The sequence below is a fragment of the Heptranchias perlo genome, chromosome 9, assembly GCF_035084215.1.
Source record: "Heptranchias perlo isolate sHepPer1 chromosome 9, sHepPer1.hap1, whole genome shotgun sequence".
NCBI lineage: Eukaryota > Metazoa > Chordata > Chondrichthyes > Hexanchiformes > Hexanchidae > Heptranchias > Heptranchias perlo.
The window spans coordinates 56,971,242-56,998,644 of NC_090333.1; the positions used below are offsets into that span (position 1 = coordinate 56,971,242).

The 27,403-nt window shown below is 41.6% G+C and overlaps 1 protein-coding gene across 2 annotated transcripts in view; it reads left to right on the forward strand.

The window, feature by feature from the left end:
* axdnd1 (axonemal dynein light chain domain containing 1) overlaps positions 1–27,403 on the forward strand; it is a 115,652-nt gene that overhangs the window by 21,653 nt on the left and 66,596 nt on the right. For both annotated transcript variants that reach the window (XM_067990517.1, XM_067990516.1), the window contains exons 7-16: positions 2,189–2,277; positions 2,854–2,910; positions 8,475–8,586; positions 10,763–10,884; positions 14,329–14,469; positions 16,237–16,341; positions 22,787–22,907; positions 24,325–24,426; positions 25,537–25,703; positions 26,435–26,507. In XM_067990517.1, the coding sequence (XP_067846618.1) occupies positions 2,189–2,277; positions 2,854–2,910; positions 8,475–8,586; positions 10,763–10,884; positions 14,329–14,469; positions 16,237–16,341; positions 22,787–22,907; positions 24,325–24,426; positions 25,537–25,703; positions 26,435–26,507 (1,089 nt within the window). The remainder of the gene's footprint in view (positions 1–2,188; positions 2,278–2,853; positions 2,911–8,474; positions 8,587–10,762; positions 10,885–14,328; positions 14,470–16,236; positions 16,342–22,786; positions 22,908–24,324; positions 24,427–25,536; positions 25,704–26,434; positions 26,508–27,403) is intronic.

The window sequence follows — 27,403 nt, forward strand, 5'->3', positions numbered from 1 at the left end:
AAGTTTTCAAATATTAAAAAAAATGCAAAAAATTCCTTGGTCTATGCTGAGTTAGCTAATCTCAGCTGAGGTAACGGCAGGGGTGCTGCAGCATTTAGCCGGAGTACCTCAGTGCCAGGGAGGTGAAAATACCCCAAGGTTCCTTTTCCTAATCACTATCAAGTGACCCCTCATGGAAGTGTGCATGTCTAGATGCCGAGTAAAGTGCAGGATTAGAGATTCTGAGTGATGCCCCCTGTAGTTGAATTCACTGTCAAGCGCCAAACGTAAAAAATGGACACCTGCAGGTTCGAGAGGATGCCTGGTGCCTGTGGAAGCGTATCCTAGCAAGGAGTCAACAGAGAGAGAAAAAAATTAACAAAAAACAAATAATATTTCTTTTAAAAATCCAAAAATGTAGTGTTATATTTTTGACCCAACATTTCAGAATGATGCTATTTTAGGACCTATATACTGGAGTATTACTTTAAATAACGAGTACACAATTCTTTTTAATGAACAAGGATGAAATGTCATCCACCCACTTTAATTTAGTTTAATTTAGTGTTCTACAACATTCAATCTATTGACCTCAAATCCTACTACTGTCTGGAATTTACTCCTGTAGATATTAGCCTATATTTTCCAACTGCTATTAGAAGTGTTTCTGGAGGCTTCAATTTACAAGGAATGCTGTGACAGAGTTGTGCCTATGCTCCAAGCTGACCTGCAGCCAAACTCCTCAGCAGGTACATTACTGCCAGTGGGCGTCAAGGTCACAACTTCCCTTAACTTTTATGCTTTGGGCTCATTCCAGGCTACAACTGCAGACATTAACAACAAAGCCAAACAATTGTTCGTAGGTGCATAAAACAAATGACCCATGTCCAGTTTGTTTGAGCAAGCAAATTTACCTCCTTCCCCATGGCCAACTGACAGCCACATGAGAGAATTGTGCAATTTTTCAAAGTGGCAAGATTCTAAAAGATCCTAAAGAAAGAAAGACTTGCATTTATATAGTGCCTTTCATGAACCTCAGGATGTTCCAAAGCACTTTACAACCAATGAAGCACTTTTGAAGTGTAGTCAGTGTTGTAACGTAGGAATCACGGCAGCCAATTTGCGCACAGTAAGGTCCCGCGATGTGCTGATGACCAGATAATCTTTTTTGGTGATGTTTGTTGAGGGCTAAATATTGACCAGGACACTGGGGAGAACTCTCCTGCTCTTCTTTGAAATAGTGCCATGGGATCTTTTACGTCCACCCGAGAGGGCAGACGGGGCCTCGGTTTAACGCCTCATCTGAAAGACGACACCTCCAACAGTGGAGTAATAGATTGCACCCATGTGGTCGCGCATACCCCCTTGCCCAATGTTACTATCTACAGGAACAGGAAAGGATTTCCTTATGCGAACATAAAACTTGTTTGCAATCATCAGTACTGCATTATTGCACTTCACTGTTTTCTTCTTGAGCAAATGTTGCAATGCCTTCACTTTATGGCAGTCAACCCCCTGCCAATATTTGACCGAGAAACGGAAGTCTCAAGGTGGCTCCTGAGTGAGCAAGGCTCTATTCAGAAGCCATGATACCTCTGCAGTATCCAAGAACACCAGCTGAACACAGCATCCACCTGGACTATCATCAAGTACACCATTGGAATGTTGAAGCTGTTCTTCAGGTGCCTGGATAGATCTTGTGTCCTGCAATCAGGATTATTGTAGTGTGCTATATTTTTCAGCTTGCAAATTAAGTATTTTTGCTTAAAATTTCTATAATTTTGTCATGGTACATAGCAGGTTAAGAACCAGCTTCATTCATACAAATTATATTCCGTCTTAAATTGATAAATTGTTACAGATTTTAGCCAAGTTTGTCTGTGCCTAATGTCTTAGGGAGGGCCAAAACCATTCAATTCAAATACAAATATCTTGAGGGTTTATTCAATTATGTGCTTGGTTAGCAGCACCACTCCACATCCCTGTTAGTGCCTCCACGGGGCTGGTGGAACTCATCATAAGTAAGGCTGATTGATTTGTGTGCTTCAGTGGCAGAAAGTTGCGAGGCAAGGATCTTACCGCTATATTGTTGGGTTGAGGTATCCTTTGTGATGTTTGTGCTCTGTTGTCTCTGAGCACTGGAGTGAGTAATTAATGCTTTCAGCTGATAGAGCTGAGATTGTGAGTGAGTCATTATTTCTCTCAACAGAAGCCGTTGGAATTGCCTGAGAGCCTGATACCAGATGAGTATCACATTGTGAAGAACAAGAGTGTCCTGGGATTGGAATACTATGAGGAGTAAGTAGCCCTCTAATATCTTAACTCTTTGACATAAAGTGCTGCTTTTGCTTAGAAGTGAATGTTTTCTTCTTCATGTGTTACGTAACATGATAGGCTGAGAGGTCCCAGGCCATGGGTTTTGATGGGCTATTCATATGATTAGTTGCGAGGAAATCTGAGAGAGCAATTTTAGATGACCCTTTCTCCTAATTTCCCTTCCTTCCATGTTTTTTTAAAAAAAAGTACCTGACTTCTGCCTAACACTTTTCAACAATGGCATGGCTGAGATTGGTATGCCTCGTGGCGTATCATTGGGTATCAATCCACAACCTACACTTCATGGTACAGCACACTGAAGCTCTAATTTACTGTGTTACTATGGCAATATAAACTGATGTATTAACAATAGTTTTCAGGGAGTATGGTTTGAAATAAGGCTACAACATGGTAGCCCTGATTCTCTAGCCTACCTTCCCTGTGAGTGCACCTCTCTCCAAGGAGCATGAGGTCATATGTTCACCCCTTTAATGCATAATGTTACCTCTAAAGAATCCACCAGAGTAACTAATGATGTGTGCCTGATCTTTCTTGTAGTAAGTACACAACCCTGCTGCAGGACCATGAGAAGAAACTGAGGGTATTTCCATCCATGTGAGTAGTTGCTATCTCCGACTCCTTGAATGAACCAATGTGTTTAATGACATTCTTACAAAGATATGGAGACTGTTTTTAAAGTCTCTGAATTTCATTGTAGTTTGCAAACAAATTTGTTTTACTTCTTCCTTTTAATAACTATTGCAATTTCACTATCTGCCACAATATCCTTTTACACTAATTACATTTTATGTTGGTTTTTCCAGTCTTCTCCCATTTCTCCTGACTCTTGCTGCAGTACAGTGCCAGAGGTCCTGGCAGCTTTCTGATACCTCACCAATATGGTCATTTTTTTTGTTAATTTTCTCCCCTAATCCTCCTGTCCTGAAGGTTTTGTCTCCTGATTGTGCCAGTATTATTGGTGCCAGTTCTGTAAGTGCCAATGTCTCCCAGTCCCTCACCCAGGTGGCCATTCTTGTGTGTGAACCTAGATGGTGAGTGTTGGCTGGCTATTTGTGTGAAACATGAGAAGTGAGCCTGATTCCGTCCTCACCTGATGTCTATGTATGCACACTTTTCAGCAGGGATCACTAGATGCCATTCAAGAGTGAGAATCCTGGCTGATTCCCTTCTCCTTAGCCCAAGGGTGCTGAGGCCAGTTGTAGCACCGTATCTGCCTCTCGTTTATTTACATTGTGAACAGCACTATCCCAGTAATAATCCCTGTGAAACCCCACAAGTAATCCCTATGCCATGTCAATGCAGCTCCATTTAGCTAATTCAACATGAACTGGGAATCGAATGTGGCCTTTCTATTCTGTACGGCTGTTACTCACCGCCTTTACCAGCATAGCCATCAAGAAAGCCCTTCTATCTGAGTATCCAGCGAGGTTTTTTTATAAGCAAGAACACACTGCCTATATTTTTTCCCCATTCCCTGGTCTCCCCCCATCTATCCACCAGTATTAGCTGAGAAAGTGGGGGTGTAACCTGTAATACAATTCAAATTCACTCCAGATACTTTTTCTCATGTCTAATGCAAAAGTCCATTTCCAGAGGCAAGTCCTCACTTTCTACAAACCAAAATATAATTTTACACATGAAATAATTGGGAATAACGTGCCTCAGAGTGAATAATTAATGCTTCTTACAGTTAAGGTGACCATAATATGGTGGGGTTTCAGGTTCGGTTGGAGAAGAAAAAGAGAATTAGCACAATAGAAACATTCAACTTGAGAAAAGCTGATTTTGAGGGTGTGAGAAAAAAGCTAAGGAAACTGGTTAAGAAAGCACTGTTAGAGAGTAAAAGCACATGAAAGAATAGTGGATCATGTTTAGCAATACTGTACACAAGAGTACAGAACAGAGACATAGCAGCAGGGAAGAAGGAGAACAGAGGAAAAAGACTGATATGGGCAACAATGGAAGTCATGTGGGTAATGAGGGCAAAAAAGATTGTTCCTCAAGTACAAAACTACAGGTAGTAAGGTGACCCAAGACAATTATCAAAACAAGGTAATGGAGTTAAAGAAACTAATCCGGCGAGCCAAAATATAAAATGAGGTCAGAATGGTCAGAACTATTAAAAGAAATGGCAAACATTTCTATAAATATATTCACAGCAAGCAGGTAAAAAAGGAATTGATGTGGACATTGAAAGATCCCAATGAAAGGTCACTGATGGGTTGAGGAATTTAAAGGAAGCCAAGCCAAGGCAAGTGGAAGATAGACTTCATACAAGGGTACTTAAGGAAGTGAGCAGTGCGAGCGATCACATCTTTAGGGAATCATTAGAAATGGAAATAGTGACCCAAACGCCAAACTATTAAAAGGGGCATAGGGATGACCCCAGGAACTACTTACCAGTGCACCTAACATCTTGTTTATAAAGTATGGGATAATGAAGCACCTAGATAGGTATAGAAAAAGGGAGTCAGCATGGATTTATGGGCAGGAGGTCTTGTCTAACATAATTACTGGAGTCCACAAAGAAATTATGACTTTGTTGATGATGGAAATTCTGTGGATGTGATATACTTAGATTGCAGCAGTGCTTTTCATAGTATGTCACAGAAGCAATTAGTAACAAGGTAGGAAGGAATAGGAAGCAAGGCACTGAGGTGGACTGAAAATTGTCTAAACCAGAGAAAGTCAAGATCAGCTGTGAATGCAGCTGCAATATTGACATGGCAAGAGGTCACCAGTGGCATTTCCCTGAGATTATTGCTAGACCGTTGCTGTTCAGTGTAAGTAAATGATTTGGAGCTGGGTTCAGAAATAAAGCTGCTTAAGTTTGCACATTATGACAAATTGAGGAGAGGAACAAATACAAAGGGTTCTAGAAAATTTGGGAAGTTGAGATAAGAGGTGGGAAATTGCATTTACTATAGACAAATGTAAGGTAAAGAGACTGGTGAAGGGAAATAAACAGTGGGAGTAAAAATTTGCTCTAGGCTACTGGACACAGGGTTATCAGCTGGGAGGAGTAACTGATTTAAATATATTTAGCATGCACATGTGTGCTTGCCCTCTGCTTCTCTGGCATTTTCTTGCCATGTTATTGTGTGCACTCTGCACTTCGTGCAGTTAGCTAGCCTAAGGCCTATGTGTCCAATAATGCACACCACATTTATCTGATTGGTATTTGTGCTGTTGGCTTACAGCATTGCAAAATCGGAGGCAATGTGTTATCATCTTAATGCACTGTGCCACTGTATTGGCAGGGGGAATGAAGCTGGGCAGTTGCAAGGAGTATTAGCATAGTTATGGAAAAGGACAGAGATAGAACAGGAGTAAAAGTTCTAAATTGGGGAAAGGCCAATTTTGCTAAGCTGAGAAGTGGTTTAGCAAAAGTAGACTGGAAACAGCTACTTGAAGGTAAATCAGTGTCAGAGCAGTGGGAGGCATTCAAGGGGGAGATTCAAGGGGTTCAGAGTAAACATGTTCCCACAAAGAAAAAGGGTGAGACTGCCAAATCTAGAGCTCCCAGGGTGACAAAGAGCACACAGGTTAAGATAAGGTAAAAAAGGGAAGCTTATGTCGGACACCAAGAGCTCAACACAGTAGAAAGCCTAGAGGAGTATAGAAATTGCAGGGGTGAAATTAAAAAGAAAATTAGGAAAGCAAAGAGAGGGCATGAAAAAATACTGGCAAGTAAAATTAAGGAAAACCTAAAAATGTTTTATAAATACGTAAAGACCAAGAGGATAACTAAGGAAAGAGTGGTGTCTATCAGAGACTAAAAAGGTAACCTATGGGTTGAGGCGGAAGATGTGGTTATGGTTTTAATGAATACTTTGCGTCTGCCTTCACAAAAGAGGGGGATGATGCAGAGATTGTAGTTAAGGAGAAGAAGTGTGAAATATTGGATGGTATAAACATAGTGAGAGAGGAAGTATTAAGGGGTTTAGCATCTTTGAAAGTAGATAAATTACCAGGTCCGGATGGAATGTATCCCAGGCTGCTAAGAGAAGCAAGGGAGGAAATAACGGAGGCTCTGACCATCATTTTCCGACCCTCCCTGGCTACAGGCAATGTGTCGGAAGATTGGAGGACTGCTAATGTTATACCGTTGTTTACAAAGGGAGAAAGAGATAGACCGAGTAATTATATGCCAGTCGGTCTAAACTTGGTGGTGGGCAAATTATCGGAATTGATTCTGAGGGACAGCATAAATCATCACTTAAAAAGGCACGGGTTAATCAAGGACAGTCAGCATGGATTTGTTAAGGGAAGGTCGTGTCTGACTAACTTGTTTGAATTTTTTGAGCAGATAACAAGAAGGGTTGATGAGGGTAACGTGTTTGATGTAGTGTACATGGATTTTAGCAAGGCTTTTGACAAGGTCCCATGTGGCAGACTGGTCAAAAAAGTAAAAGCCCATGAGGTCCAAGGGAAAGTGGCTAGTTGGATCCAAAATTGGCTCAGTGGCAGGAAGGAAAGGTTAATGATTGACGGATGTTTTTGCAACTGGAAGGCTGTTTCCAGTGGGGTCCCGCAAGGCTCAGTACTAGGTCCTTTGCTTTTTGTGGTATATATTAATGATTTGGACTTGAATGTGGGGGGGTTGATCAATAAGTTTGTAGATGATACAAAAATTGGCTGTATGGTTGATAGTGAGGAGGAAAGCTTCAACTGCAGGAAAATATCAATGGACAGAAAAGTGGCAAATGGAATTCAATCCAGAGAAGTGTGAGGTAATGCATTTGGGGAGGGCAAACAAGGAAAGAGAATACACAATAAATGGGAGGATACTGAGCGGTGTAGGGGAACAAAGGGGCCTTGGAGTGCATGTCCACAGATCCCTGAAGGTAGCAGGACAGGTAGATAATGTGGTTAAAAAGGTATACGGGATACTTTCCTTTATTAGCCGAAGCATAGAATATAAGAGCAAGGAGGTTATGCTAGAACTGTATAAAACATTGGTTAGGCCACAGCTTGAGTACTGCGCACAGTTCTGCTCACCACATTACAGGAAAGATGTGATTGCACTAGAGAGGTTTCAGAGGAGATTTACGAGGATGTTGCCAGGGTTTGAGAATTTTAGCCATGAGGAAAGATTGGATAGGCTGGGGTTGTTTTCTTTGGAACAAAGGAGGCTGAGGGGAGATTTAATTGAGGTATATAAGATTATGAGGGGCCTAGATAGAGTGGATAGGGAGGACCTATTTCCCTTAGCAGAGGAGTCAGTGAACCAGGGGGCATAGATTTAAAGTAATTGGTAAAAGGATTCGAGGGGAGCTGAGGAGAAATTTTTTTCACCCAGAGGGTGGTGGGGGTCTGGAACTCATTGCCTGAAAGGGTGGTTGAGGCAGAAACCCTCAACTCATTTAAAAAGTACTTGGATGTGAACTTGAAATGCCGTAACCTACAGGGAAATGGACCAAGTGCTGGAAAGTGGGATTAAGCTGGATAGCTCTTTTTCGGCTGGCACGGACATGATGGGCCGAATGTCCTCCTTCTGTGCTGCAATTTTCTATGATTCTGTGATTTGTTGGACTTATAGGAACCCGGTTGAGGGCTGATTACCTGACTAAACTGTGTCCCCTACGAGCAGCTGATGATCACAGGCTTAGTGTCTCAGCATTGTTGTGTACTGGTGAGATTTTCCACTTTAGTGCTTTTGGCACATACTGGGAGCGTCTATTGGGAAATTGCCCACCACCAACCCAGGAGTGAGGAATCTTGACCAAAGGATAAGAGATGACTGAATTATACAGTAATAATTGATCTCAGGGTTTTGCTTTCAAGCTTCATTCACATAGATTGCATTATCATAAGAATCACTCAATTGATTTTTACTTCCTTGTAATTCACTCTGTTAGAGTGAATTACAAGGAAGTAAAAATCAATTTTTTGTTCTTTATCAAGGAAGTAAAAATCAATTTATTGTTCTTTATCAAATCGCTTGCCCCAAAATACAGAGGAATGCTTGGTATGCTCTGTACCTGACTTGGAAACCTTCGATTGTGACACTGGATGGCAACAAGTGGGAAACCATTGCATTCGCCATCACATACATCCCTCACCCTGATGAGCACAAAAAGTCACCGCCACTCAAAAAAAAAAAGCTGCTGTTCTCATAAAATTATGTAATTTGGTCATTGTATCTATATTGTCAGGAAACCTAGTGGGAGAGTCGAGGTCATTCAGCTGTCTCAGGTGATGGATACAATGCTGGAAAAGGTTGGGTTTAATGATGACGACAAACGGGAATTAAAAGGAGAATCTCAGGTACTGTCAGAACGATTTAGAAACAGTAGTTCTATAACTGTGACACAAGCAGTACAAACATGCAGGGGAAATGTTTCTCTTAAGTTTAAGTACCCATAGAGATTTGGGTACTGACTTGCCAAAGTCAGATTAAATAGAAAAATCTAAAAACTTTATGGTGACTTGTGTATACAAAATGTTGTATCTTGAGTTGAGATAAGATCTAAAAATCCTGGAATGAATCTCCCATTGGTACAGTACAAGATAATTACTCACTCTCACACTTACTCATTCTCCATCATTCTCTCTCTTTCTCTCTCTCTCTCGCCCACTCACTCACGCACACATCACTGGATTGTTCCCCTTCAGGTCCCATCTTCTATAACATTAATAATTAACCTGTACCTATTTGTTGCACTTTTAGGTCTTTACTAACCTCCTTACCCTAGATTATTTCAGCACTTCGAACACTCTCATGGGTGAGTCCCAACTCCCCACACTTTTGATGTCTATCCTTGCCTTGGGATCTAGGTGAGCTTTTGATAGCGTGCCCTGGAAATGAGCAGTACACCTGTCTGGTAATTCTTCTTAGCTATTGGATTGCCTTATGCCTTCATAAGATTTCACACCAGTCTTCAAAAGTGATACAGCACCACATCAGAACTCGTTTTAAGTTTAAAAACATCAAATTAATTTATTTTACAAAAGATGAACAAGCATATAAGGAACAGTCATATAATGCAGTTATTTACCTACAATAGACAACCTGACTCCTCTAGGAGACACAATATTAAAAAGAACACAATTCTAAGAACCAAGCCAATTCTTTCTACCTAACCTGTAAATAGAAAAGGGTTTTGCTTTCTTTCAGGAATATCAAATCTACTAATATTGATAGGTTGCTTCTCCGAGATTTCAAACTGCCTCTCCTCATGGGATTTTCCAATGACCCTTGATTTAAAGAGAACATTATTTTTTATATCCTGTAAAAGAGTTGACCGGGATTTTTGGATTTTGAGTACCTGCTCTCTCAAATTCAAAAAGGTCAATTATAAACTGAATCAATCACACAGCATTGTATAAGTTTGAATTAATTCTCTCTCGCTCGCTCGCTCTCTCACGGATGAAACTTCCAGAGCAAGATAGGCCCACTTTAGTTGGCTGCTAAAGTCCACTTGGATTATAACTAGGTTTAAGTAACAACTACCAAACCAACACTAAACCAAGAAAAAAAATCAATTTTGTTGGTCTACTTTTAAACTTAAAATCATCGCAAATATAAAAACAGAGTCCAAAATGGGTGGCAATGTAGCACAACATGTTGAATACATATCACCAACAAGTGTTAGTGGCCACAGCACCCCACATGAAGAGTTACTGATCTCTGCAATGCTGTTGTGAGAAGGTGTTGAGTTGAGTCTGAGTGCCCTTGCACATCTACCAGTAGTTATTGATGGAGCATCATTGGTGGAGGCCTGGCCTCTGCTTCCATTCTCAGTCAAGAATGTAATATGTCGCCAGGGAGACTTGAGAAGAAAGGAGAAAAAGCAAACAAAAAAAAAAGAATCATTCTTCAAGGCTCTGTTATACACTAAACCTGATTTTATATATTTTTTGTTTTGTTTTCCCAATGGGAGGGAGGCGCAGGCTATTGAAAGTGACAGATCTTGTTGATATTGATAGTATAGGGCTAATTCTGCAATCCTGTGTTCCAAGTGGGAGCTATGATCGAAGGGAGTGAGATTGGAGATTCAGGGCTGTAATGTTGTAGCCCTGCATCCGACTTGTGCTGCCTTTGACCGACGTTTCCCTTCTGGGAATGTAGAATTACCCCTTGTATGCATAACCTTAAAGAGCAAGATTACAGTTCCCTCACACTGTTATTTTCAATGCTATAAAAGAGATCAGTAACATTTAATTTTAAAACGAATTGCAATGTGGTACGGTTTTGGCTTAACTGCATCATTAAGATGAGCTGCCCAACAGAGGGCTGCTTCCCACCCTACTTACGATGCTGGTAACATCTGCAATTTACTGCTTTTAGTAAACCTTGGTAATTGTTTTAATAAAACAATGGTAGATTGGGTGGCTGGATCTGTAAAGCTGCTTGTATCATGATACTAATTGAACAGAATCCACATATTTGGCATTTGTTTAACTCCATTTTCCAACTACGTTGTGATATTCATTTGCACAGATGCATCACTTGCTGGCCCTGGTGAAAAAGGAGCAAGACGTTTACAATATTGTGTTCCATGAGCTTATCCGTCAGATCAGTGTGGACTGTGCAGAGCGAGGAGAACTTCTTGCCAAAATCAGGTTTGTCATCGCTACAGGTGATTGCTGATTAGAAACTTGCTGTATTCTACTAATTATCACTTCTTCCTAAATTTTACAGCCTAGACATTCCTTAGCATGTGTGTTAAGAGTGCATTGCTTATGTTAGTTGTGGGCTGTAGGCTAGAAGCAAAAATATGCACTTGTGCTCATTTTTGTTCTTTGTAGCACTGGTTCATTATTGGTAATTCATACTCAAACAGCCAATCAGATTGCAGCTGTAATAATGAGTAAATTAACCACTTAAATGGGGGAATGCTGAATAATCCTGCTGCTGTGTGAGAAATATTGTAACAGCACAGCAAGAGTCGGAGGGAAATTAGATTTGATATTTTCTTTAAAGTAATAGTAAAGGGTGTAATACAGTGGGGAAAAAAACATAATTTATGGCTCAGATGGGCATCCCTTCCCATAATGAAAAGGTACTTGAAGCATTGCAATAAATAATGGAGACAGCCGCAGTTTTAATCCTGAACAGTTAAATTGGCTGGGTGATTTACCCGTTAAGTCCTGAACAAATCCTGATGTCTTCAATTTGAACCTGCTCTTCTGAGCAAGTGGTAAAGACACCCACCTAAAGCCAGTGGGGTCCTTCTTTAAACATACAGTTGATATCATCGGACCCCGACTGCAATGTTAACTGTGGCCTGAGCATTGTGGCTTTCCCGCCAGGTAAAGACAGTGGGAAGGGGATCCAGGGCTAGAAGAGGCCCAAACAGGTAATATTGTTAAAAACTTCTTTTAAAAAAAAAATTCCTTGTGGGGTCAGGAGGAGCAGGAGTTTAAGCTTCCCTTGCCCTGGGCTCCCCATCACCCCCGCTTCCCTCCCATGACACCCACCTGAAATTCCACTCCCACTTACCGACCAGCTGCTGCTTCCTGTCTGGAAACTGACCAGCAGCATGAAGATGAGACCAGGAGTTGAAATCGCATGGGCCTCATGCTGCTGAGGTTGGCTGGGGGGGAGGAGGTTATCGCTCACCTCAGTCCCCCCCACCCACCCTATAAGGGTGGTAATCCCTGGATTGCTTCCTGTGCTGGCATTGAACAGTTTAAGAAGAAGGTGGTTAGGAAGATCCATGTATGGCTGCTGGCCGGTGCAGGAGGGAAGGGTTAAAGAAAGAAAGAGTTTGCACTTGTATATCACCATTCATGTCCCCAGGAGGTCTCAAAGTGCTTTACAGACAATTAATTATTTTCACAATGTAGTCACTGCTAATGTAGATAAATGCGGCTCCAGTTTGTGCATAGCAGAGTCCCCAAAACAGTAGTGAAATAATGATCAGATAACATTTTTGGTAGTGTTGATTGAGGGATCATGTTGGCCAGGACACTGGGAGAATTTCTCTGCTCTTCTTTGAATATTGCCATGGGATCTTTTATATCCATCTGATAGGACACCCTCAGTAATGCACTAAGTGAATTTCTCTTCCATGAAGGTTCGAGGAAATGAAATGGGACCAATAACTGATGTGATAGTGGGAGAACAATTGGGAAATAGTGACAACAATAACTTGCAGTTACATAGCCCCTTCAACGTAGGAAAATATCCCAAGGAGCTTCATGGGAGCGTATTGGACAGAAATTGACATTGAGCCAAAGAAGGAGATATTAGGAGGGGTGACTAAAAGCTGGGTCAAAGAAGTAGGTTTTAAGGAGGGTCTTCAAGGAGGGGAGAGAGGTGGAGAAGCAGAGGGGTTTATGGAGAGAATCCCAGAGCCTAGGGTGTAGATGGGTGAAGGCACAGCTGCCGATGGTGGCGCAAAGGAAGCGGGAGTTGCGTAAGAGGCCAGAGGTGGAGGAATGCAGTTTTTGGAGGATTGTAGGGCCAGAAGAGGTTACAGAGATAGGAAGGGGTGAGGCCATGGAGGGATTTGAACATGAGGATGAGAATTTTAAATTTGGGGCATTGGTGGACTGGGAGCTAATGTAGGCCAGCAAGCACAAGGCCGAAATTAGCTGGAGAGAAAATTTAGCAAAAAGAATGATTGATCAGCAGTGGGGAATCTTCAAATGAGACGATTAGATTACAAAGTAAATATATTCATGTGAGGTGAAAGGAGTACATCAAGGGATGGAATTCTGCGGATAAATAGAGTGATTACAATTGAACTGCAACTTGATGGGAAACATGTCATCAAGTTGAGGCTAACAATACTAAAGAAAATCATGATATATCAATTGTGAGAAGTACACTGTGCATCTGGAGTGGGTCTTTGGCAAATCTGGGGCGTGTGGGGGGAGCGATGGTGGAGGAGAGGTGCAAATTCAAACCAGCCTGACAGCTGCTGCAGAGATGCCTAACCCTGAGGGAGAAAAGCATTGCAGATTGGTAATTCAGATTCTCATCTGAGTCCAGGGCAGCTTTCAGTTGCACACCTGTGGCCTTACACTGTTTGCTTTAAAGGGTGTCATTGGAGTTGCTCAGCACCACCAAAGAAATTTCTGCTAAGACTGCTATTTTCTTCTATAAAATAAGTGAGCACTTGGGAAATAAAATTGCTTTCTTTCCCCATTCAATATAGTGCATGCATCAGTCAAATACACTCTTATTTAGCTAGTCAGCAGCTCTTGGGGTTTTCAGAATATGCTTATCAACGGTGAATGCCTTCCTTTGATTGCACCAGTTTTGTGTGAACCTATATCTAGATCATTGACTCCTCTGAGCTCCCTCACTATGCAAGCATTACAGTCTTGACTTTGGCTATCCTACAGAAGCTGTTTTTTCCTGAAATAAATCCCTGTTACATTGGTGCAGGATCTATTCTTCAGAGATGCCTGAATCTGGATATATTGCCCTTACCATTGGATTGTTTCATGGCCATGCAACAGAAGGTTCCATTGTCTTTGGGCAGAGTGAGAATAGAGATACAAAAGCAACATTCATTGTGGGTGTTGGGGCTAGTGGCATTGTCCCTTTTCTGGTACTAGATGCAAGGCAAAAATATCTTCTTGGGTAGTGGTCACTGAAGAGCTCGTCACCGTCTCGAGATGGTAAGAAGGTAGCCATTTATCTCCCAAAAGAAAGTGTACAAACTCTGCCACTATCTCGCACTGGTCTTTTACTCTTAACACTTAGTTACTATTTACTCCTGGATAATCAACTTATGTCCACTTGGCAGCTCAATCCATTAGTAAGGAAGGTAAATTAGAGAGCAACTGCATGAGGGTACTGTGACATGAAAAATAGTGGCTGATTGTAGAATGGAATTGGCAGAAACCTAGAACAAAACACTCACCCACACACTTGGCTGGGAATGTCATGTGATATATTTGTGAGTTGTGGTGGGAGGGGAAAAAAGATCTAAAGTAGAAAGAAAAATGAATTAAAACTAGACAGAGATCATATTTTAAAAAGCAGGTATAATGATGTTTGATGTTTCAGTTTGAAGAATGCTGTAATATCTTGATTACTTTTTCACCCAGAGAGAGGTATGTAAGTTTATTGGACCACATTCCTCGCCAACTAAGAAGCATGCACAATGAAATCATGATGCAGCGGGTGTTGGACAGGCAACTTGTTGTGGAGCTGTTTCTCTTCCAAAATGCTGTTGAAAAACTTAATGGGTAATTATTTTTAATCATGGAGCCAATCCAGAAATTCTGTTTCTTACAGGATGCCAAGAATAGTCAGTTTGCAAATGAATTAATAATTTCCAATTTGTATGGAAACTCAAGAATAGTACTGAAGGACTATATAGATGCAGTACACCTGATGGCTCAGCAAGTTTATTCAGTGAATAGCTGAGTCATACAGAGCAGGAAAATCCCTGGTTTGATTCCTCAGTTGGTGCTGAGTTAGCTGCCCTCAGCCAGTACAGAAGTAGCGATCCCAGAGCTCTTGGGTTAGGGAAGGGGGAAAAATCAGCCAGGGTTTGCACTCCTAGTCCCTATTCAGTAGCCTATGTTAGAAGATGCATGTCTGTGAATGTTGGGTGAGGACAAGATTGGACTTGGCTGTGACATTCCCAACAATTGAACAGCCTTTCCACTTAAGTGGCCACGTGGGTGACCGACTGGAGAGCAACTGGTGCCAATGAAACCATACCCAACAAGGAGTCAGTGCCTTCAGGGAGGGAAGGAAGGGAAGAAAGTTGGTGGAGAAAAATTGACAAAGGAAAATAAAATAGACAGGCACTAGGGCAGAGACCCAGTCATCATATTGTGGTAAAGGCACATTATTTAGGAGATACACTGGCCTCTAATCAATTACTGGTTATCATCTAATAAACTTACAGATTATGTCATAATTGCAAATCCTTTGCTATGGATGGAGCAACAATTCTCAGTGCACTGAGTTTTGCTAATATGGGGAGGAAGTCTAAGGAGGGAGATACTAAAGTCCAGCAGAAATCAGGATGGAGTTTTGGAACATTAGAGGTTGTTGGGATCTGACCATAATGGAAACAGGATCTAATACCTTTTGTGGGAGAATGGTGCCCAGTAATATGGAACCTAAACTGCTTTTGGCCCCTTCAGAATATCATTCCCCATGTGTACCAGCCTGTCAGTAACCCATCTTTCACCATCATCAGCCAGTTCCTACCTTAAAGCATTTAAGCATAAATTTTATGCTTGTTAAAATGAATGATGAAAAGTGATGGGCTGGAGGTGTGCTATTTCCTGATATCCACTCCTGCGTGGCTTACACCAGGGTCCAGATACATGGGTGCTGGTACTTTGCCCAGATACACATTTTTCATGTGTGAGTATGGATAATGTATGGGAGGGGGTGACATCAAAGGGGTAGATTTTAACTTTCACAGCCGGGAGGAAAACTGGCGGTAGTGGATCAACCGCCCATTATACACTATGCGCGATTTTCCTTTCCATTCAATGGAAAGTAAAATCGGGCGAGGTGTATAACAAACGGCCAATCCGCTACCGCTGCTGATCCTATCCTCCCCTGACATCTGTACATGTGCTTCCAGCTGAAAACAATGGACAATTATCAGGGATAAGAATTCAGGCTGATATCCCCAGCCCATGGACACTAGGGCCTAATGTAGTTCCCCTACCACCCCAACTGGTATCAACTAACTCCGCACAGACCAAGGATAAAGTCTGGGAAAAATCTGGTACTTATATCACTTTGCAAAATGAACATTTTTACTGTAAATAAAATGTAGTGACATGTAAATCATTACTTTCAGTTCCCAGCTATTGAAAATGGGCAAAATATTTTGGGAGACATAGATATTTTAAATTGCTAAAGTGGACATTAAGTTTAGGCGTACAGGCAGAATGCTTTGAAGTGGTCTGGTCCTACAGACTGTAATTAACTCCTTTATCTCCGATCATGTGGAATATGCCAACTCTGTGTCTTGTTTCCAGTGAACTTGGTGAACTTCAAGAACATGATCGCAAGGCAACAAAGACCATAGAAAAAACACAGGAGGAGCTAAGTAATGCACTGATTGAAGCCCAGAAAAATGCCAAGTGAGTTTGCAGTGTTCTGACAGAGATATTTGGATAAATGGTAGATTAAAAAGATAAACTATGAATGCTGTAAATTTGAAGATGGGAGGCCAGCAAGGAAGATTGTTTTTTAGAGCGTATGGGAGACAAAATATGGCTCAGGGTTTCAGAGGCAATGGGGTGGAGGCATGCATTGTTGTGGAGATGGAAGTAAGCAGTCTTAATGATGGAAAGGATATGGGGTTTGACGCTTAGCTCTAGGTTGAACAGGATGCCTAGGTTTCACATGGTCTACTTCAAACTGAGCGAGTGGCTGGGGAGAAGAATTGAGTCAGTGGCAAGGGAGCTGAGTTTATAGTCGGGCTGAAAATAAAGGTTTCTGTCTTCTTGATATTAAGTCGGTGGAAATGTTTACATATTTTGAGTTATGTTGGGAGACCAGAGAAGCTGGGATTGTTCTCCTTAGAGCAGAGAAGGTTAAGGGGAGATTTAATAGAGGTGTTCAAAATTATGATGGGTTTTGATAGAGTAAATATGGAGAAACTCTTTCCACTGGCAGGAGGGTCGGTAACCAGAGGACACAGATGGCAAAAGAACCAGAGGGGAGATGAGGAGAATTTTTTTTATGCAGCCAGTTTTTATAATCTGGAACGCACTGCCTCAAATGGGTGGTAAATCTAGGTGGTAGATTCAATAATAACTTTCAAAAGGGAATTGGATAAATACTTGAAGGGGAAAAATTTGCTGTGCTATGGGGAAAGCGCAGGGGAGTGGGACGAATTGGATACCTTGTCAAAGAGCCGGCACAGACATGATGGGACAAATGGCGTCCTGCTGTGCTGTATAATTCTATGATCCACGGTTTAATGTTGGATAGGCGATCTGATAGCACGGAAGTGTTCAAGGGGTATGGCGGAGAGGTGGAGATGTTTTTTTAAAAAATTTGTTCATGGGAAGGCCGGCATTTATTGCCCATCCCTAATTGCTCTTGAGAAGGTGGTGGTGAGCTGCCTTCTTGAACCGCTACAGTCCGTGTGGTAAAGGTTCTTCCACAGTGCTGTTAGGAAGGGAGTTCCAGGATTTTGACCCAGCGACGATGAAGGAACGATTATATATTTCCAAGTCGGGATGGTGTGTGACTTGGAGGGGAACGTGCAGGTGGTGTTGTTCCCATGTACCTGCTGCCCTTGTCTTTCTAGGTGGTAGAGGTCACGGGTTTGGGGGGGTGCTGTCGAACAAGCCTTGGCGAATTGCTGCAGTGCATCCTGTGGATGGTACACACTGCAGTCACTGTGCGCTGGTGGTGAAGGGAGTGAATGTTTAGGGTGGTGCATGGGATGCCAATCAAGCGGGCTGCTTTGTCCTGGATGGTGTCGAGCTTCTGGAGTGTTATTGAAGCTGCACTCATCCAGGCAAGTGGAGAGTATTCCATCACACTCCTGACTTGTGCCTTGTGGATGGTGGAAAGGCTTTGGGGAGTCAGGAGGTGAGTCACTTGCCGCAGAATACCCAGCCTCTGACCTGCTCTTGTAGCCACAGTATTTACGTGGCTGGTCCAGTTAAGTTTCTGTTCAATAGTGACCCCCAGGATGTTGATGGTAATGCCGTTGAATGTCGAGGGGAGGTGGTCAGACTCTCCCTTGTTGGTGATGGTCATTGCCTGGCACTTATCTAGCGCGAATGTTACTTGCCACTTATGAGCCCAAGCCTGGATGTTGTCCAGGTCTTGCTGCATGCTGGCACGGACTGCTTCATTATCTGAGGGGCTGCGAGTGGAACTGAACACTGTGCATTCATCAGCAAACATCCCCATTTCTGACCTTATGATGGAGGGAAGGTCATTGATGAAGCAGCTGAAGATGGTTGGGCCTTGGACACTGTCCCGAGGAACTTCTGCAGCAATATTCTGGGGCTGAGATGATTGGCCTCCAACAACCACTACCATCGTCCTTTGTGCTAGGTATGACTCATCAGCATATATATACAAGCTGACCACATATATGCAGATGATGTTACTGAGGGGCAGCATATTGATGCAAAAGAGGAGAAGGTCAAGGATTGATCTTTGGGGGGAACTCTGGATATGAAGAGAAGCCAGATGTGCTGGCTTTTTCGGATAAGTAGATGTAGAAACATGCAAGGGCAGTTCTGTGTAGCGAAGCAGAATCTCAGTGATGAAATTTGTATGGGGCTTGGGAGGGCAGTACATGATGTGGATTTTTAATGAGAAGCAGGATGGATGCCAGACGGTGAGCTGTTCGAAGGGAGGAGAAATGGCCAGATGAGTTGGAGGACTGTCAATAAGAGCTTCGCCAAGTGATGGATGGTGTTGCCAGACAGAGTGTCTTTGGTGAGGTGGAAGCAGTTGCTGCTGGTAAGCAGATTTCTGTCAGCCAGGAAATCAATAGATTCTTCCAGGATGAAGTAATGGATTACACTGCTAAAACTGGTTTTCATGTGTCTACAATTCTGCCACTGCATTTAGCAGTGTACAGGTAGGAAGCTAGCTCGCCAGAACATGCACTAATGTTAAACTGCCTTCAGAATAACTTGGTGTTGTTCTGAATTCAATATGTGCATGTTCATCAATCTGCACTGTCCATCACATCAATACCTCCAAACCAACCTGCCTCCAATGCAATCAACAACATTCAATATCTTAAAATAGTCAAAGCGATAGAACAATGGGAGGGGGCACAGAAGTTTGCAAAGATTAATTCTGTTTCTTTGCTAATACTTTTTAAAAGGTGCTCGTATGGTGTTATTGAATGTACAGAAGAAATATTTTTAGTAAAGGGGAATAAGGAGGTAGCACCTCTAATACAGCTAAGGTACTTCATTTTCAGTCTTTACACCATTCTGTGCATAAATTTCCAGGTTATAAAGATTATTCCAAATCAGTTTTTACTGATCAACACCCAACAATTAAAAGACTTAGTAACTCTCAATATTTTGAATCTCATGAGATTTATGGTGAGCTTTCCAACCCGTTCAATTACACGTATAAATAGTGGCCCTGAAGATCCATTCGATGGCACATCGCAGCGTAAGTGACGGGTTGTGCCACCGTGATGATACTCTGGGTCCCTCTGAAAGCCAAATGTACAGAAATTTCTTCCCTGGCCCCACACCCCCTTACACCAATGGTCCTATAATGGGCAGACAAAGGCTCTGGCCCTGTAAGGTGAATCTCAGATTCCTCAGTGGAAGGCATGGATCCATACAGATTTGAGACTAATTTAAACATATCTGCTATCATCCCCTGTAAATCAGTGAAGAATAGTGTGCCACACAGAGTATGCTACTGTGAAAACAGTTCTCCTGCATGCACAGAAGAACAATAACTTTGTCACCATAATGCAGATCATTTTCCTACATGTAGTCTCAGACTACAATCTTGGGGGTGGGGGGAGTCACTGTTAACTGTAATAAAAACAGATTGGGGTTGATTTTCCTCTGTGTTGCATTCTGGTGCGCAACATTGGGGAGAAAGGGATAGAGATCTATTATACTGGGTGTCTTTCCCCATTTTGACTTCATGCACATTTCTGGTTGCAGGTCAGGCAGGAGCCATTCCATTGTGCTTGAATTTTATTTCTCGGAAGTTTGAGTAATGTTATTGTGGACACCAACTGGGATCTCTCCATTTCCACTGGTCATAGGTGCAAACAGCCCCCATATAAACTAGATAATCAGTGTCTTTATACTGCATTTAAATGCTGACAAGTTTCAGGAGAAGCAATGACTTGGTAAAAAATGTATAAATTGATTTTATAGCCATTGTGCTGATAACAATTGCAAGTTCCTGTTCCAGTAGAAAATGTGCAGTGGGCAGAAGCTTTTATAGAGATCTGGGGATTTCTTCTGCCTCATTATCTCCCTTAGCAGAATGGGTGTACCTGCATTCGTATGTTACTTGCAGGAGGAGGAGTAGGATCAAGCAGAAGCATGTTTAGATGACTGGGAACTGAGACATCATCAGAAGAGGGGAGCAACAAGCAGCATTATCCTGCCACTTGAATCTAGTGGAACCGTAGGAATTAGCTGGACCTCACTTAGGGCCAGTGCCTTCACAAGCTAAGACTCACCAGGGAGGCTGTGGCTGAGCTATCCAACATGCTGTTGGCATATACCAAGGCAGGCACAGCATTGCTAGTGGCAGCCAAGGTGACCATTATCTTCAACTTTTTTCCTCAGGGTCTTTCCAAGAGGCCACTGGGGACATCAGCAACACCAGTCAGTCTGCAGTACATTGTTGAATTAAACAGGTAACTGATTCATTGTTTGCAAGAGCAAACGACACCATGGACATCAGGGAGCAACAGGCCTGAGCTGTAAGGTTCTTTTGAATGGCAGAATTCCCAAATGTCCATTGAGCAATAGATGGCACCCATGTACCCCATCATGCTTCTGCCGACAAGCATGCCCTCTACTTGAACTGTAAGGGTGTCTATTTTTAAATGTTCAGATTGTGTATGACAATCTTCAATGAATAGCACAGATCAGTGCCAGATTACCAGGCAGCATTCATGGTACCTTTATCTTGCACCACCTTTATTTACTGATACCCAGTGAATGAAGCTTTGGCTCCTAGATGCGCAAGGATACCCACTGCTGCCTTGGCTTATGACCGCTCTGCAGCATTACTGCCCACCAGTGAACACCGATACAATGAGGCATGTGCCTCCATCAAATCTGTCAAAGAATACACCATGGGAATGCTGATGCAGCACAGTGACAAGCCAGTAAGCGTCCTGTAGTACAAGTCAGCTAAAGTTTTGAGGATCATCATGGTCTGTGCATTCTTCACAACATCGGGATTAAAAGAGGCATTCACATGGAGCTGCTGCAGCAAGAGCCCACAAAAGAGCAGCTGGCGAATGTGACTGAACAGAAAGTGAGGGAAAGTGATTGTGCTAATACTAGTTGGTAGAATGCCTAAACATGAGCTGGCTATCATGCCTGCCTGGTAAGGCCGTTGGATTTTTGCAGTGCTGCCAAATTCTCTGCACTGTGCTTCTGGCATTTATCAAGTCTGGTAACTTCTGCCATGATCGTCATCTGACTGCCTTGGACATCCTGTGGCTATAGTGGAGAAATAAAAGTTTGCTTCTGTGCTCCACTTCCTGAAGCAAGATATTGGTGCTTCTCTTTTGGAAAGAGTACAATGAAGGGCAACTAAACTGATAAATGCGATTGGGTACCTGTTCTATGAGGAGGATCTAAGGGTTGTGATAAATAGGTAGCTTAAAAGTAATCTTATTGTTTCAAGAGAATAGATAAACTGGATCCCAGAGAGACATTCCATATCAACACAAGCTCCAAGACAATAGGACATGGATAAGCTTAGATGAGAATCGGTTACCATATAGGCCAGGGTTTTTTGCTTCTGTGTTTGCCAAGCTGCGATTTTTCTCCTGTTAGTGAATGGGCAGAGAAACACAGGCTGGAGAGTGCTGAAGCAGAAAACCTCTGCCGTAACTGCTTTAGGTAGATGTTGGTGAATATGTTGAGAGTAATTGGAGATAAAGTAGGGTATGAACTCTCTGACCTTTGGAACTGGCCCAATGAATAGAAAAAAATTAGCTTCCAGTAATGTCTTCTGAAGGACACTGCACATTTGCACATTATACTTTATCTGTGATAGCTGAATGCCTTTCCTCCCTCCCTTCGTCCCATACGCCTATTTGTACATTTTGGTCCATGAGGCATATGGAGGGTAATGGTAGGTTACTTAAGTATGTTTAGCGATGCATAGTGAGCAGCTATGATTTTGTTTGATTGTCTTTGGCAGTTGGGGAAGAATTTCTCAGGTTTTTCCCCCTAAAATTGGCCATTTTTAAAATCTCCATTGTTTTTGCCTTTGGCAGGAATAAGCATTCCTTGCAGTTGGGGAGGGTGGTGCACAAGGTTTCACTAATCAACAGGGTGAGCATTGATTTCCCTAATGGTCTTTTGTCACCCTTTGTATATTCGTAAGTTCCACTTACCTTGAACTTGGCATTAATTAATAAAAGAATGCTATTTTTGAAATGTTAGGAATCTCACTGTGCCCCTTCAGAGGTGGAGTCCTAGTTATAATAACCTCTGGTTGAGATCTGTAGATATTGTGACTGTCCGTCTGGTGTTGCAGACAAAAGTATTTTTTTCTTTGTTTGCTAGTTCTTATGTTCATACTTCCTCTTCCCCCTCTCCCTCTCCCAAATCCTGTAGCTCTAGACAAGAGAGGTCATATGCAAACCATAAGCTTTTGCAATGTCCAAGTGAATCAACTGTGTTCTGCAGTTTGCCCTTCTCTGAGGTAGACATGCTACCATCATTTCTTACTTGGCCAAGAACTACAAAATTCATGACACTTGCAGCTGATCTGTTAGAATGACCGGCAGTAGCAACTCACAACTAAAGGCTTATATGATTATGGATGAGAAAAAGAAAGAAATTACACTGACTATTTTTATACCCTTAGTATGCTGGATGAGTATCACCAGTTGTACGAGTTGCAGAGAAAAAGATTAATTGCACAAGTAGGTACCTTAACCCAGGAGAAAGAATGGTGGACTGGAGCAGCCTATAGCCTAGCATTGAAGGTAATTAATCACACTGCATGTTTGCACATTATCCTTTATCTGTGATAGTTGAATTGCTTTCCTTCCTCCCCCCCTCACCCCAACCTCCCACACGCCTATTTGTACATTTTGGTCCATGGGGCTGTTTGCCTGTCTAGTGAGCCGCCTTGTGTATTCTAAGTAATTGTTCACGCAAGTTATGTGCTTCATTAGTGAGTAAAGCCTCTCAAACACTGCATAACACACATCCATTCCCTTTTACATTCTGTTACTATGACATTTGTTAGATAGACATTGTAAGAACAGCAATATCTGGGGTTTATCCAAAGTGTCGTGGATCTCTTAATCAAATTGTGCTGGCTGATAAGGGGTTGTTACATCCAAAGCACCCAAGATGTGTGGTACAGTACATTTAGTATACAATTGGTTGGATGTGGGTTCGTTCTGTGGTTCCTTCACAGATTTAACACAAGAGGCCAAATTCCTCGATTGCAGGAAAAATGGCTACAAGATTGCAGTGTGTGCCAGTGCTCCTGCGCTAGTAGAATGGTGGAGCTAACCTCTCCAATTTGGCGAGTTCAGCTCGTTTAAATAATTGTAATATTCTCCCAGCATGTTTTCCAATGCGCAGGGAACGTAATGGCAGCAGATGGGCAGGAAAATTTAACTTGCATCTCTCTATTGTGTCTGTATGATGGCCAGATAACACATTCCTGTTCCCTCATTCAAATTCAATGGAAAAGAATATCGGGCGGAGTGTAAAACGGGCTGCCGATTTGCTATTGCCCATTTTTGCGCTACCGCTGAAGAACAATTTCACCACCTTTGTGTCACTCAGCATTTTATTCTTGGCTGTATGCAAATAACCTCTAGCAATGGCTTGGTCTAATTCAAAGCGGGTACTGCAAAGACCACATGGGCTTGGACCCCTATTCTACTATTCTACTTTTTAAAAATATAAGTAAATGAAGTAAATCAGACCAAAATGGTTAAAACAAGTTCCTGAACAAATTTTAATTGTATTGAGCTATTTTATTTTGCTCTATATAACAATTATGAGAATTAAAACAGCGCGGCAAAATCAAACTTTCAAATACCAGTCTGTCTCAGCTTTAAACATGGAAGTTTGTCACTGAGCAGCATGGAATCCGAGAAGTGCCTGGTTTAAATGGATGAACCGTGCACAGAGAGGAACCAGGAAAAAATGGGGAATTTGTCATGGGACCAAATAAGGTATAACAGGTGAAGGGCCTCCCTGACCCGGACAGCACCGAACCAGAATGTAAAAGTGTCTTTAACCTCTTAACTGCTGATGTGCAAAACAAATATCTCCATTTTAGATGACTGGGCCATATATCAGCTTTGGTGTTAGAATGTTACACCTTGGTGAAACCCCGAATCTTTCTTAAGCAATCCTTACACATTACTCTCTTTGCAGGTGATTAAGGAGCAGAGTCTGAAACTGGTTCATGATCTCGAAATCAGTGAAAAACTCTGGGCTAAAGTTGCACGACACTTTGTTGTACTGCTCGGCATGAAGGTAGTTTTTTGATTTAATGTAATAACTTACAGCTCAGCCAGTTAATTCACAAATTTATCATCCGCACTTAACTGTAAAAAGTTATAGAAATTGCATTCAGTTTCAGTCTAGATGCCTGGACCAGCTTTGGACCGAAATTCACAACTCATGAGCTGGAATTTTTCATGATTATTATGATCACTTTTGAGGGTGGAAGTAAAAATGGTGCCGATTTTTTTTTAGAGCTCAGGCATTGAATAACAAATCCTTGAGACACAAAGTATAAAATCAAATGGCAATGGTATATATTGTCCATTCTACAAATCATTCATCAGTGATCCGCTGCACGTACTTTAGTGAAAAGTGCCCATAATGCCCACTCTGTGATTCACAATGATATGTGCTCCAAAATGCTTGGGCTGTAGATCACATTGGCATAATACCACAGGTCTTCTGTGGACTGAGTATCCTTTACAGCTGCTGCTTGCAAGAATTGTGCTTATATTGCAACATTGAAAATATTCAAAAAGATGTTATACAAACTTGGAATATTCCATATAATATTTTGAGCTTTTCATACAACACTTCAAACTTGGCATAGAATACTTTAAAATTTCAAATAGGACAGTGAGAACTTTTCTTCGAATATTTGGAACTTTACATGGAATGGTTGAAACTTCTCGTGCAATGCTTAGGATGTTTCATGGAATCTTGGAACTGTCCATTGAATGCATTGAACATTTCACAGAATAATTGGAAGAATGAGTAGGATTTTCAATAAGTTTCATAAAATGCTTAGAACCTTAAATAAGTTGATTGGAATATTATATAGAATGAGGAAAAAATGTAAAGGGGTAGTTATTTGCTGAATAATCAGGGACTAATGAGCAGCAGTTACCATGGAAATGGTCAAAAGGTTACCAGGGACCACTGACCAATTTCAGATGGGATTTTTCAGTTGCATTGTCCCCATGGAACAATTAGCTTGTTCAGCAACACAATTTGATTGGCTTGTTATATTATGCCGAATCAGTTGTTTTTGCAGAGTTGCACCTCTTTAAGTAGCCTACCAGTGTCTGATACTGTTTATAAATACCCAACTTATTTGCTGTTTTTTCTCCATGTTTTTAGAGTGCAGAAGACCAGACGGAACTACAGAAAATCACTGCGTCCTGGAGAGAGCTGATGACTAAGTTCACTAAAAATCTGGAAGACGCAGAGAATTCAAGTTTGGAAAAACGAAAACCAGTTCTATCTGGCTTCAAGAAATGGCACAAATATTTTTCTGAAAAGATTGCGTAAGTATTATCAACCAATGGGATGTATTGGATACGATGTTGGTACTGAGTCCTTAACACCTGAAATAAAAAATCCTTCCAAAATTCTACCTATTCAAAATTATATTTTATCCCTCATTTTTTTCCCATTCTCAGGCTCTAACTCCAGTTATAGTGCAGGTCAGATGGTCCAGAATCCGCATCAGTAATTAAAGAAATAACTTGCATTTATGTAGAATGTTTCACATGCTCAAAGTGCTTTACAGCCAATCAATAACTTTTGAAGTTTAGTCATTGTTATTTTGTAGACTAGCATGGCAGCCAATTTGTGCACAGTTAAAGCTACCTGAATCAGTGGATGGGGCTAGTTTTAATATCACCTCTGACACTGCAGCACTCCCTTTGCACTGCATTGAATTGTCAGCCCAGGTTATGAGCTCAAGTCCTAAAGTGGAGCTTGAATGCACAACTACTGAGCCAAGCTGGCATTCCGATGTACTGGTTCAGGAGAAGGACAAAAAGTACTTTCACTCTTCAAGTATTTTTTCCCACCCTGGCACTACCTATCTGGTTAATTTATTTTCTATTACATCATAACCGGTTTCAGCATTGGTTTGCTGTATAACACGATGAACATACTGCGGTGAAACCCTTAATAAAATATATTTTATTCAGCTATTATTGCTTGTGAAAAGGCCACCTATAGATTATTTTGAACTACACTGATATTTCTGATATTTTATGTTTTTTAGGACTGAAGGAATCAAGTCTGTTCCTAAAGACATGTTGTATATGCTGAGAAATGATCTAAAAGACTGGCATGAGGTGAGCAGTTCATTTGAATAATTTAATTTTCTCAGGGTTTTTTCACTAAGATGCAGTCAGATTCAGTAGATAAGATGATTGTTTCATAAAATCATGATCCACTGAATGAATTCAGGCAATAACCATGTTTACAGTAAGCTTTGTCAGCCTTCAAACTAATTGGTACACCTCACCGATAAGGTGGCCAGATTATTAAATTTCCAAATTGTGTCATGCCTAAAATCTCTTCATATGCACATCTTATTCTATCATTCTGGTTATATTTCCCTTTCAGAATTTGTCACAAGTTCTCTTTTTCACAGATTATCTTCTGCCTTTCTGATTGCCTGTCTCTCTGTCACTGACCATAAGACCATAAGACACTGATTGTCTATCACTATCTATCAGAATACAAAACGTCCTAAAACAGATGGTTAGAACCCTGGAAAAAGGGGGACTGCCCTTTCATCACTGGAGCCAAATTTGGCCTGAACTGATGGAATGAATGTTTCCTGTCCTTGATGGCTATAAGAATCCTTTGTAAAATGAGTTTGAACAGTCACAACTCAGCTCCCAGTGGGCATAAGCTACACAGCACCAAACTGCCCCAAATTTAGGGCACATTGTACTGTCAGTGAGACCACAAGAATGGCATAATGGTGTTGCAAAGTAGGGATGTCCGGCAACAATCGGTCAGATCATTGGAAAGGGGGAGACTGGGGTACCTCTTTTCGTCACTGAAATCAAACCTGTTCTAAACATCTCCTCACTTTGCTAGCAATCTGGTTCTTAAAGCCCAGATAACTTGGTTCTATTTATATTTATTTTTCTCATTTGTTGGTTTGTCCTGTTTCAATATTGTGGTTCAGGTGGTTTGTAAAGTGCTGTTTTCAGTGCTGTTGCATTGGTGGTGGTTA